Here is a 13527-nt window from a genome sequence, read left to right on the forward strand (position 1 = left end):
TGGTCTAGGAAATTGAATTGACCAAGATTTGCAAATCCTGCCATTAGATTATCATAGATTATCATAGAATTTACAGTGCAGAAGGAGGCCATTCGGCCCATCGAGTCTGCACCGGCTCTTGGAAAGAGCACCCTACCCAAGGTCCACACCTCCACCCTATCCCCATAACCCAGTAACCCCACCCAACACTAAGGGAAACTTTGGACACTAAGGGCAATTTATCATGGCCAATCCACCTAACCTGCACATCTTTGGACTGTGGGAGGAAACCGGAGCACCCGGAGGAAACCCACGCACACACTGGGAGGATGTGCAGACTCCGCACAGACAGTGACCCAAGCCGGAATCGAACCTGGGACCCTGGAGCTGTGAAGCAATTGTGCTATCCACAATGCTACCATGCTGCCCCATTAGAAAAGCAATTGAGGGGCAGCACGGTAGCACAGTGGATTAGCCCTGCTGCCTCACGGTGCCGAGGTCCCAGGTTCGATCCCGGCTCTGGGTCACTGTCCGTGTGGAGTTTGCACATTCTCCCCGTGTTTGCGTGGGTTTCGCCCCCACAACCCAAAGATGTGCAGACTCGGTGGATTGGCCATGCTAAATTGCCCCTTAATTGGAAAAAATGAATTGGGTACTCTAAATTTATTTTAAAAAAGAAAAGCAATTGAGTGTAATCTATTTTCTTTTCCCCAGGATAACATTTATTTGAAAGTACTGGATTTGTCATATAATGGATTTGAGAATGATGGAGCAAAAGCTCTCGGTAACGCCCTTAAAGCTAACAATGTGCTTGAACAACTGAATGTCAGGTATATCAACATCTACATTCTTTTCTTACACATTGGGTGCCATCTTTTCTATTTGTTTCATCGGTTTCTTGGCATGATATGATGTTGATTGGAATAGTTATTCAAATAAAAATGTAATGTTTGCATAGATTGATATTTTATCCTACTTTTAAAAAAAATAGAGAATGGGGGTGGATTTGGTGACCAGCAGATAGTGTGGGAAGAAGGCACAGTCCATTATATAGGGCTGTTGTAAAACACCCCAGTATTGGGCAGCTTAGTTGGCATCTGAGCCTTGGGAAAAGGCAGCTCTTGGAGGGTGGTCTCTTCTCTGGACTGGATAGGATCCAGACGTTAGAAACGGAATGAATAGCATTGCAGAATGATAGTAGAGTTGGGGGAGGGGGGTGGATTTTACAATTTGCATGACATTAAAAGAGACTGAACTAGCATGTTTACTGATATTTTTTTTAAATAAGTATTTGTCCATTGTTCCGAATACACTGGTTTATGCTGAACACCATGAGCCTTCTACTTCCTCATCCTTCATGTTAATCTTCATCTGGGAGCACAAACAATGAGTGCAAGCGGGTCCTTCAGCCATTGGGATATCATAGCTGAGACTGATCTTACCCAACATCTAAATCCAAACACCCTTAGGCAGAGTGACTGGATAACAATCGAAAGTGGATAGCCTGATGGATTTCCCATTCCACATCTCCTTAACACATTATAGACCAGTGTGAAACTTGGAACTTCTTTCGCCTCTATGATTCAATACCACAATAGGAGGTAGATTTATCCACTTGGCTCTCCTGTGAAATATTAAAATACTTGCAGAAGAATAGAGTAAACATGCAGCACTTCATTCAAATGAAAAACCCTGGGTCCCATAACCAGTTGCAGCAGGTATTTGCTGTTGGAAAATGCTGCAAAGTATTTAGGCAATCTGGATTACATGTGAAATTGTGATAAACGGAAGGAAGTGTCAATTGTGTGGGCAAACGGGGTGAGCGGGTGGCCATTTTGCTCATTGCACAAACCCACATGCAGGAAAGAGAAGGTCAATTGACCTGCTTTTGATGGGGTTGGTGTTTGGAGAATATTGCCTCACGCACTCCCTTCTATTCAAATCAAAGGCATTTCTAGCATCCACCAAAACAGACACATGCCATATATCATTCAAAGAAACACACTTCTGATAGTACACAAATCCTGGAATTGAAACTCATAATTGTTACTCAGACAACAGTATTACCAACTGAGAAAAATTTATAAAAAGTAAAATAAAATTGGATTTTTTTTGTGATTTGAGAAGCAATCATAATCAATGTGCATAATTACAATCATTACAAGTTTAATTTCTAGTTTGGTCCAATAAACATACCATAATATTTTAGATATCCAATCCATGATAAATATACAGATTTGAGATTTTAAAGATTTGTGATTTATCTTTTGTTTTGTTCTTCCAGTAATAATCGTATTTCTCCAGAAGGAGCAGTGTTGTTATCCATTGGACTGAGAAGCAATAGCACACTAATTGTGCTTAATGTAAGTAAATTACCAAACAGACATATGCTTATCAAATGGTTCATTTTAGTAGAGCTAATCCAACCATTGCATCAAATAATTAATAATAGTTTCAACATTATGTAAAAGTTGGATAGCATACAAAAACAGGTGGGGTGTACAGAGCTCTGGAAGGCATATGTGACGGCAGTATAGGACCCATGACTTGGTGCCATATGAAAGAGTGATGAGAGCTTTTGAGTTTGGTCTGTGCTCTGAGGCTGTGGTTGCTCCACACTTGTTTGTAGAGCCTGCCGAATGCCCCATCTGCATTTGAAAGCCTGTCCACTTCCTCATCTATGTTGGCATTAAATTAGATGATATTCCCCAAACTGGTAAATTGCTTAACCAAACTCAGCTCGGTTCCATCAATGACAATACTTGGTGGTGCGTTGCTGAGCCTCCTGCGTTCTTTCCACCCATCATCTGTAATTTAGATCGCAAGCTCTTTATTGCACCTCTGCCTTCAGTTGCCTGTAGGCTTGTTTCCTCTCACTTGGGTTTTGGTGGAACTGCCAGTTCAAGGAGCGCCTTGCCTTTGCAGGCGAGGAGATCCTGGATCTCCTTTTCGTTCTTGTCAAACCAGTCTTAGCGTTTGCTGGTCGAGTAGCTCTTTCCTCTCAGGGCCTTTGAGTCCAGCGACATTGAGTCTCCTGCAGCAGAGATTTTCTGCCTCTGCTGGTTTGCGGCTAGGTTGATGGAGATGGTAGAGCAGGTTAGTCGGTGACCAGTCCAGCAATCATTGGCTCCTGTCATGGCACGGGTGATGTGGGCATCTTTATGTTCTATTAGGAAACTCAGCAACCCGCCGACAACTATGATATGCGCGGCTTCTTCAGTGCAATTCAAACCATTTGCAGTCCAACTCCCCAGCGACCCACCCCACTGAGAGACAAAAACGGAGAGAGCCCATCAAAGATGAAGATACAGTCAACGCCCGCTGGAGAGAGCACTTCGAGGACCTCCTCAACCAAGATACAGCCTTCGACACAAGAGCCCACAACACCATCCTGCAACACGCCACCATCTCAGCGTAACTCCAGCTCGCTGTGAGTTAGAAAAAGCCATCCGACAGCTGAAAAACAACAAGGCCTCTGGTGCAGGTGGAATCCCCGCAGAAGATTAAGAAGGGGAAATTACAATTTGAAAGTAAATTAGCGGAAACATAAAAACTGACTGTAAAGGTTTCTGTAGGTATGTAAAAAGAAAAAAATTAATAAAAACTAATGTAGGCTCCTTACAGTCAGAAACGAGGGAATTTATAACGGAATAAAGAAATGGCTGAGGAACTAAATTTGTACTTTGCTTCTGTCTTCACAAAAGAAGACATGAATAATGTACCGGAAGTCCTGAGAAGCACAAGTTTTAGTGAGGAGCTGAAGGAAATTAGTATTAGTAAAGAAATGGTTTTGGGGAAATAATGGGATTGAAGGCGGACAAATTCCAGGGCCTGATAATCTTCATCCCAGAGAATTTAAGGAAGTGGCCCTAGAAATAGTCCATTGGTAATCCATTGGTGGTCATTTTCCAAAATGCTTTGGACTCTGAAATGGTTCCTACAGATTGGAGAATAGTGAATGTAACTTCACTATTCAAAATGTGAGGTGGAGAAAAAACAGGAAACTATAGACCAGTGAGCCTAACGTTGCTGGAGTCCATTATCAAAGATTTCAAAGCACAGCATTTGGAAAGAAGTGGTGTAATCAGACAAAGTCCAAGGCCGGGCTGCGATTCTCCGGCGACTGGAGAATTGTCTTCAATCGCGCCTGCGCGGTGGCCTCGGCGCGGTTGGCGGCCGTTGAAAGCGACCCCCGCGGCTATTTGCCGCGCTCGACGGGCCAAGTGCCCGCCGAGTCCCGCCAGCCTGGTTTACATATGGTCCCACCCGGCAGGACCTCGGCGTTCTGGCTGCGGGCGCCGTCCTGGTGGGCAGCGCACAGCACTCCTCCGCCGTTCTAACCCCCGAAGAAGAGGAGAATTACTGGGCCTGGAGGCCCTTTGACGCCAGCGTCGCTCGTGCCGGCTTAGACGCCGGCGTCAACACTTAGCCGCGATATCGGAGAATTCCGGCCAGGGTGTATGGGGTAGTGTCCATTTGTGTGGGGGGTGACATTGCCCATCGGTGTGGGGGACCCAGAGCTCACTTAGAGATCGGGGAACCCTTTCAAAATAGCAGCTTGATCTCAGAGTTCAGCTCCCCAGTGCTAATAAAAATTCTAAGTGTGGGTTAAACTGGTGAGAAACTGCCCTGGGCCCAAAAAAGTGAATAAATGTCATTGAATAGCAATGGGGAATTCCCTGGAAAAACCCACCACAAATTAACACCCATTATCACCAAATTTGCAGATGAAACAACGTTGGGTGGAGGGTGAGCTGTGAGGAGGATTCAGAGATACTTCTGCGGGGTTTGGACAGGCTGAGTGAGTGGTCACATGCATGGCCAATGCAGTATAATGTGGATAAATGTGAGGTTATCCGCTTTGGTAGCTAAAATAGAAAGGCAGATTATTATTTGAATTGATGTAAAATGAGAGAGGTGGATATTCAGCGAGACCTTGGTGTCCTCGTGTATCAGTCGCTGAACATACGCGCGCAGGTACAGCAGGCAGTAAAGAAGGCAAATGGGGCTGGTTTAGCACACTGGGCTAAATCGCTGGCTTTTAAAGCAGACCAAGGCAGGCCAGCAGCACGGTTCGATTCCCGTACCAGCCTCCCCGAACAGGCGCGAAATGTGGCGACTAGGGGCTTTTCACAGTAACTTCATTGAAGCCTACTCGTGACAATAAGCAATTTTCATTTCATTTCATTTCATTTCATTTCAAATGTTGGCCTTCATAGCGAGAGGATTTGAGTACAGGAATAGAGATGTTTTATTGCAGTTGTATAGGGCATTGCTGAGGCCATACCTGGAGTAATGTGTGCAGTTTTGGTGTCCTTGTCTGAGGAAGGATGTTCTTGCGATGGTGGGAATGCAGCAAAGGTTTACCAGGCTGATTCCTGGGATGGCAGGGCGGTGATATGAGGAGAGACTAAATTGGTTTGGATTATATTCATTGCAGTTAGAAGAGTGAGAGGGGATCTCATAAAAACTTACAAATTTCTAACAGGATTAGATCAGGCAGATTCAGAAAGAATGGTGGAGGAGTCCAGGATTAGGGTTCATAGTTTGAGGATAAGGGGTAATCCTTTGAAGACTGAGGTGAGGAGAAATGTCTTCACCCAGAGAGTGGTGAATCTGTGGAATTCACTACCACAGAAAGTAGTTGAGGCCAAAACACTGTGTAATTTCAAGAAGGAATTAAATATAGCTCTTGGGGCTAAAGGGATATGGGGGGAAGGCAGGATCAGAACTTGCTGATCAGCCATGATCATAATGAATGGCGAAGCAGGCTCGAAGGGCCGAATGGCTTTCTGCTATTTTCTATGTTAAGTATTAAAATGCAGTGGAATAAGCTCTTGACAAGAATCCACAAACTCTTCACCCTTGTCTGGAAGGAAGAGAGCATGTCGGAAGATCTCCGAGACTTCTTCGGGAAAGGAGACAGGTCCGACTGCATAAATTACAGAGGGATTTCCCTACTCTCCACCACGGGAAAGGTAATCATGAGACTACTCCTCAACTACCTCCTCCCAGTGGCTCAAGAGCTCCTCCCCAAGTCTCAGTGCAGCTTCCGCCCATCAAGAGGCTCAATGAACATTATCTTCAGCGTGCGACAAATCCAGGGAAAGTGCAGAGTGCAGCATCAACCTCTGTACATGCCCTTTTTCGATCTCACAAAAGCCTTCGACTATCAACCGTGAGGGATTGTGAAACATCCTCCTCAAATAGGCTGCCCGCAGAAATTCACCCCCATTCTCTGCCTGCTCCACGATGACATGCAAGCTATTATACTCCCCAATGTAACCCTGCAGACTCAATACATGTGCAAACTGGGGTCTTACAAAGTGGCATCATCGCACCAATGCTGTTCTCCATCTTCCTCACAACAACACTCCGCCCCATCACCCTGAAACTCCCCACTGGAGTGGAGCTAACCCACCAGACAAGCAGGAAACTGTTCAACGTCCGATGCCTCCAGGCCAGAACCAAGACCACCCCAACTATCAAGCTGCAGTGCACAGACGACGCTTGTATATGCGCACATTCAGAGGCCAAGCTACAAACGATTGTCAACACATTCACCGGGGCATATGAGAAAATGGACCATAGACGAAACGCCAGAATGCATCAGAAACATGGACAATGCACAGCAGACACCTCACATCCCTGAGAGATATCACTAACATTACCTCTGCAAAATACTGCAAATCCAATGGCAGGATATGTGTACCAAAGCGAGTGTCCTCTCCTAGGCCATTTCCCCAGTATCAAGGCACTGGTCCCACTCGACCAGCTGCAATAAGCAGTCAACATTGTCCGTATGTCCGACACAAGACTCCTGAAAAAAGTGTTCTACCTCCGAGTTCTGCAAAGGCAAGCAATCACTAAGAGAGCAGAGTAAATGCTACAAGGACATTCTGAAAGCTTCCCTAAATAAATGCAACATCCCCATCGACACGTGGGAATCGCTTGCCGTGGAACACACAAACTGAAAAAAAGCATTGGCGAAGCTGCCAATCACCATGAGCGTCAACAGGTGGAGCGGTCAAGCAGAAAGAGAGCACAGAATCCAGAGCGTCCCACCCACCTACCTGTTGGGAGGTCTATAGCACACTCTCAACATTGTGATTTCACCCTTCTTATTCCTGAGCCCACCCAGAATGCCTCACTACAAGATCCCGCCTATGTGTCCTCCCTCAACACAGCTGTGATCTACTCCCTAATCAGCAATGCAACTCCCCACCTCTTTTGTTTCCCCTTCTGTCCAATCTAAAACAACGATATCTCAGAATGTTAAGCTGCCAGTCCTGTCCCTCCTTTAACCATGTCTCCGTAATTGCAATTACAACATAGTTCCATGCAGCAACCAGGCTCATAGTTTATCTGTCTTACCTGTTATACTTCTTACATTGAAGCAAACGCACTCCAGACCTGAAGTCCCGCTGAGGCCTGCAGCTTCCCTCTGCCTGCTCTTACTCTGCGCTATGTTTATCAGTCTCACTTTTTTCCCCAGTCTCTACACTTACTGGCCTGTTGTTCCGGTTCCCAACCCTCTGCCACACTAGTTTAAAGTCTCCCGAACAGTTATCCTGATCCCATCTATCTACATCCTGAACTCTAAGAAATGTCACTTGTCCCAAAACAGTATCCCATGCAATATAGTTCTATGAACTACATCCAGCAACTAGTTACCACCCACTTGTCATCTTAAAAGTTTAGGAAGCCTTTCTTTGATTCAGCATAGTTTTCTTCTGAGATTTTCAAATCAGCAGCGACTAGACTAGAATTCTGCTACACGGGAGAGTTTTTCTTTCCAGCTCGGCATGGCTACGGTCGTAACTGCTTACTAGCTGTTCCTCTCCTCTCCTGTTCCCCCTGTCATTAAGAGCTACCATATTTCCCTTTTAATTTCCTTCTATCTAAATGAAGCCAGGCATGTAGCATACAAGTGTGAACTATATTCTTATGTCTCCACTTTGAACAGTTTTAACAGCTTAAATTCTATTGTTTCCCATTTTAAAAATAAATATTGTTTACTTTGCTTCTAAGCTAATTCACATATCAAAACCCCTTCCAGACAGCTGCACTCTTATCATTTCCTCTTTCATCCCATTCTTCAAACTTTATTTTATCAAAACTTCTTTCATCTTTATTTTATCCAATTCTTAAATCACTACTTTATTCAAACGTCTTGACAATTGATCCGGTTGTCATGCCTTTTGTGATTTGGAGATGCCGGCGTTGGACTGGGGTGAGCACAGTAAGAAGTTTTACAACACCAGGTTAAAGTCCAACAGGTTTGTTTTGATGTCACTAGCTTTCGGAGCGCTGCTCCTTCCTCAGGTGAATGAAGAGGTATGCTCCAGAAATATATGTCTATATATATGTTTCTGGAGAATACCTCTTCATTCACCTGAGGAAGGAGCAGCGCTCCGAAAGCTAGTGACATCGAAACAAACCTGTTGGACTTTAACCTGGTGTTGTAAAACTTCTTACGATGCCTTTTGTGGACAGGATATTCCTGGGTGGTTTTCCATGTTGTCAGATCAAAGTCTGTGTCATAGCTGCACAGGAGCAGCTCGGCTAGATGTGTGGCTAGTTCTGGAGTACAGATCTTTAACACCACAGTTTGTATATTGTCAGGACCCAGTGCACTCAGACATTTCTTGATAACACACAGAGTGAATCAAATTGTCTGAGGATTGGAATCTTTTTTTTTAAATTTAAAGTACCCAATTCATTTTTTTCCAATTAAGGGGCAATTTTGCGTGGCCAATCCAACTACCCTGCACGCACTTTCGGCTGTGGAGGTGAAACCCACTCCGACAAGGAGAAAATGTGCAAACTCCACACTGACAGTGACCCGGGGCCGGTATTGAACTCATGTCCTCGACGCCGTGAGGTAGCAGTGCTAACCACTGCACCACTTTGAGAATCTGAAACAACGAGGACCTCAAGGAAGAGGCTGAGCAAGATCACCCACTCACCCACCACTTTTGTCTGACGATATGAGTGTGTTGGATGAAAACATGAAGAACCCTTGTATGCGATGTCTCTCCATTCAGGAAAAAATAACTTACTAACTTATCATCTGTTATAACTTACACATGAACAATTACCACTTGAGCGAGGTACTGACTACCAATGGAAACGCACCCAGTAAAAGTTTGCCCCTGCAAGGCAGGAGTAGTAAAAATTAAGACGGTGATTTAATAATTTTAAATGTCATTTCAGGTAATTATGCTTTTGTGTTCACAGATGGCCCGGAATCCTATGCAGAGTGCTGGATGTTATGCGATATTGAAAGCCTTAAAAGAAAATCCCAAAAGTTCTGTAGACTCATTGGATTTCTCTGTAAGTATTATTCTGCTCCCTAAATAGTGCCTACATTTCAATTGTGACTACACTTCAAGTACTTAATTGGTTGTAAAACACTTTGACTTGGCTGGTGGTTGTGAAAATATCTATTTAAATGCAAGTCTTTCTTTCTTGCCTAAAACTACAACCAGCTCATGTCCCAAACTTCTTCCTCAATTCTGTATATGAATTGTTAATTTCACTGCTCCTCCACAACTGCTTACTGACTTAATCTGGTATTCACAGAATCACAAAAATGCAGTGCAGAAAAGGCCATTCGGCCCATCAGGCCTGCACCGCCGCATGAAAGGCATCTGCCAATCCTAATCTCATTTGCCAGCACTTGGCCTATAGCCTCGAATGTTAAGACGTGCCAAGTGCTTATCCAGGTACTTTTTAAAGGATGTGAGGCAACCCACCTCTACCACCCTCCCAGGCAGTGTGTTCCAGACCGTCACCACACTCTGGGTAAAAAGGTTTTCCTGAAATCCCCCCTGAAGCTCCCATCCCTCACCTTGCACTTGTGTCCCCTTGTAACCAACCCTTCAACTAAGGGGAATAGCTGTTCCCTATCCACCCTGACCATGCCCCTCATAATCTTGCACACCTCGATCAGGTCGCCCCTCAGTCTTCTCCGCTCCGGTGAAAAGAACCAAAACCTATTCAATCTCTCTTCATAACTAAAATGTTCCATCCCAAGCAACATCCTGATGAAACGCCTCTGCACCCGCTCCAGTGCAATCACATCCTTCCTATAATGTGGTGATCAGAACTGCACACAGTACTCCAGCTGTGACCTCATTAATGTTCTATATAACTTCAACATGACTTCCTTGCTTTTGTAATCTATGCCTCGATTGATAAGGCAACTGTCCCCATATGCAGTTTCACCACCCTTCTGCCTTCAGAGATTTATTTACAAATACGCCGAGGTCTCTGTTCCTCAGGACTTCCCAGTGGGGTGTCATTCACTGAATATTTCCTTGTCAAATTGCTCCTTCCAAATGTAACATCTCACACTTTTCAGGATTAAATTCCATCTGCCACTTTTCTGCCCATTTGACCATCCCGTGTATATCTTCCTGTAACCCAAGACTCTCAGCCTCACTTTCAGATTTCCATCATCTACAGTTCCATCTTTTTATTTAAATTTCTTAAAACGTTGCTCTCAGAACATGGGAAAGAATTTTTTATTTTTACTGTTGTGCCATACCAATCTTAAAGCCCAGTACGAAGTCTTACAACACCAGGTTAAAGTCCAACAGGTTTGTTTCGATGTCACTAACTTTCGGAGCGCTGCTCCTTCCTCAGGTGAATGAAGAGGTCTGTTCCAGAAACACATATATAGACAAATTCAAAGATGCCAAACAATGCTAGGAATGCGAGCATTAGCAGGTGATTAAATCTTTACAGATCCAGAGATGGGGTAACCCCAGGTTAAAGAGGTGTGAATTGTATCAAGCCAGGACAGTTGGTAGGATTTCGCAGGCCAGATGGTGGGGGATGAATGTAATGTGACATGAATCCCAGGTCCCGGTTGAGGCCGCACTCATGTGTGCGGAACTTGGCTATAAGTTTCTGCTCGGCGATTCTGCGTTGTCGCGGGTCTTGAAGGCCGCCTTGGAGAACGCTTACCCGGAGATCAGAGGCTGAATGCCCTTGACTGCTGAAGTGTTCCCCGACTGGAAGGGAACATTCCTGCCTGGTGATTGTTGCGCGATGTCCGTTCATTCGTTGTCGCAGCGTCTGCATGGTCTCGCCAATGTACCACGCATCGGGACATCCTTTCCTGCAGCGTATAAGGTCGACAACGTTGGCCGAGTCGCACGAGTATGTACCGCGTACCTGGTGGGTGGTGTTCTCACGTGTAATAGTGGTATCCATGTCGATGATCTGGCACGTCTTGCAGAGATTGCCATGACAGGGTTGTGTGGTGGCGTGGTCACTGTTCTGAAGACTGGGTAGTTTGCTGCAAACAATGGTTCGTTTGAGGTTGCGCGGTTGTTTGAAGGCAAGTAGTGGGGGTGTGGGGATGACCTTGGCAAGATGTTCATCGTCATCAATGACTTGTTGAAGGCTGTGAAGAAGATGACGTAGTTTCTCCGCTCCGGGAAGTACTGGACGACGAAGGGTATTCTGTCGGTTGTGTCCCATGTTTGTCTTCTGAGGAGGTCGGTCCGGTTTTTCGCTGTGGCGCGTTGGAACTGTCGATCGATGAGTCGAGTGCCATATCCCGTTCGTACGAGGGCATCTTTCAACGTCTGTAGATGTCTGTTACGCTCCTCCTCGTCTGAGCAGATCCTGTGTATACGGAGCGCTTGTCCATAGGGGATGGCTTCTTTAATGTGTTTAGGGTGGAAGCTGGAGAAGTGGAGCATCATGAGGTTATCCGTGGGTTTGCGGTAAAACGAAGTGCTGAGGTGACCGTCCTTGATGGAGACGAGTGTGTCCAAGAATGCAACTGATTTTGGAGAGTAGTCCATGGTGAGTCTGATGGTTGGATGGAACTTATTAATGTCATCGTGTAGTCGTTTCAGTGATTCTTCGCCGTGGGTCCAAAGGAAAAAAATGTCATCGATGTATCTGGTGTATAACGTCGGTTGAAGGTCCTGTGCGGTGAGTAGGTCCTGTTCAAACTTGTGCATGAAGATGTTGGCGTATTGGGGTGCGAATTTGGTCCCCATGGCTGTTCCGTGCGTCTGGATGAAGAACTTGTTGTCGAAGGTGAAGACGTTGTGATCCAGAATGAAGCGGATGAGTTGCAGAATTGCGTCTGGAGATTGGCAGTTGTCGGTGTTGAGTGCTGAGGCTGTTGCAGCAATGCCGTCGTCATGGGGGATGCTGGTGTAGAGTGCCGAGACGTCCATTGTGATGAGGAATGTTCCTGGTTCAACTGGTCCATGGGTGCTGAGTTTCTGTAGGAAGTCCGTCGTGTCGCGACAGAAGCTGGGTGTACCTTGTACGATGGGTTTCAAGATTCCCTCGATGTAGCCAGAGAGGTTCTCACACAGGGTCCCATTGCCTGAAACGATAGGGCGGCCTGGTGTGTTGGCCTTATGTATTTTCGGGAGGCAGTAGAGATCTCCAATGCGGGGAGTACGTGGGATGAGAGCACGTAGGGTGCTCTGAAGATCTGGATCCAAGGTCTTGATCAGTCTGTTAAGTTGGCGGATGTGTTCCTTGGTCGGATCTGCGGGTAACTGTCTGTAGTGTTCTTGGTTGTTCAGTTGTCGGTATACTTCTTTGCAGTAGTCCGTTCTGTTCAGTACGACAGTGGCCCCCCCTTTGTCTGCTGGTTTGATGACGATGCTGCGGTTGGTCTTGAGAGCGCGGATGGCATTGCGTTGTGCTTGGGTGACGTTCGGGGCTGTCTTAAAGCCAACAGTGGTTTGCACATCAATATAATACAGTTATGGAAAATATACTGAAGCTATATCACAAGATTATAGAATGATACAGCATTTGTGCCCATTGTGCCTATGAGGCTGTTTAAAGAGCTATCCAATTCGCTCCACTCACTTCTATATCACATAATCCATTATTTTTGGTGCAAACGAACAGCCACACTGCGCCTGAAAAGCAGCTCGCCCCGGCACAACGTGGCCAATAGAAGCTAGGATCTACCTGGCTCGCAACGCCTTGCAGGATCTAACGTGATCTCGCTAGATGTTGCGATGTAAATCCCGCCTGTAAGCCCATTTTGGCAAATCTGCATGTTAAAGCGGGGCAGCTAGTCTCACTTTAATGTGAATATTCCCGAGGTACCCGAAGCATTGTAATTTATCCCCATTGCCTCGGAGACCTTGGGCGAGCGTTAGTCAGTACTTTTCTTCAGAAATGGGGACCAAATGGCACTCGTGGAGATCTCCCTGAGCATGTCCTGTGGGCAGCATGGTACCCTGGCATTTCTGGTGCCACCTGGGCATCCTGTCACTGCCAGTCTGCCACTGCCATGGTGCCCAGGTCGCACTGCCAGCCTTGCCAGGGGCACTGCCAGATTGACACTGCCAAGCTGCCATTTTCTGCGCAATGGCGATCAGGTCGGAGCACCTTGTGCGGTTATTGGGTTGCGTGGATGAGAAGGGAGCCTGGGAATCCCCTCATATTGCGTTAGGACTTGGGGGGTTTGGGGGGGGGGGGGGGGGAGAGCAGTCGGGGGTCGTTTCAGGGGCTCCAGAGATCAAGACGCCATTTTAAAATCGCATCCTG

The 13527-nt window shown here is 46.0% G+C and overlaps 1 protein-coding gene across 2 annotated transcripts in view; it reads left to right on the plus strand.

The window, feature by feature from the left end:
• lrrc74b (leucine rich repeat containing 74B) overlaps nt 1-13527 on the plus strand; it is a 110265-nt gene that overhangs the window by 55616 nt on the left and 41122 nt on the right. For both annotated transcript variants that reach the window (XM_072475707.1, XM_072475632.1), the window contains exons 7-9: nt 694-809; nt 2264-2342; nt 9220-9315. In XM_072475707.1, coding sequence (XP_072331808.1) covers nt 694-809; nt 2264-2342; nt 9220-9315 — 291 coding nt within the window. The remainder of the gene's footprint in view (nt 1-693; nt 810-2263; nt 2343-9219; nt 9316-13527) is intronic.

Source organism: Scyliorhinus torazame, chromosome 1, assembly GCF_047496885.1.
Source record: "Scyliorhinus torazame isolate Kashiwa2021f chromosome 1, sScyTor2.1, whole genome shotgun sequence".
In the NCBI taxonomy this organism is placed as follows: Eukaryota; Metazoa; Chordata; class Chondrichthyes; order Carcharhiniformes; family Scyliorhinidae; genus Scyliorhinus; species Scyliorhinus torazame.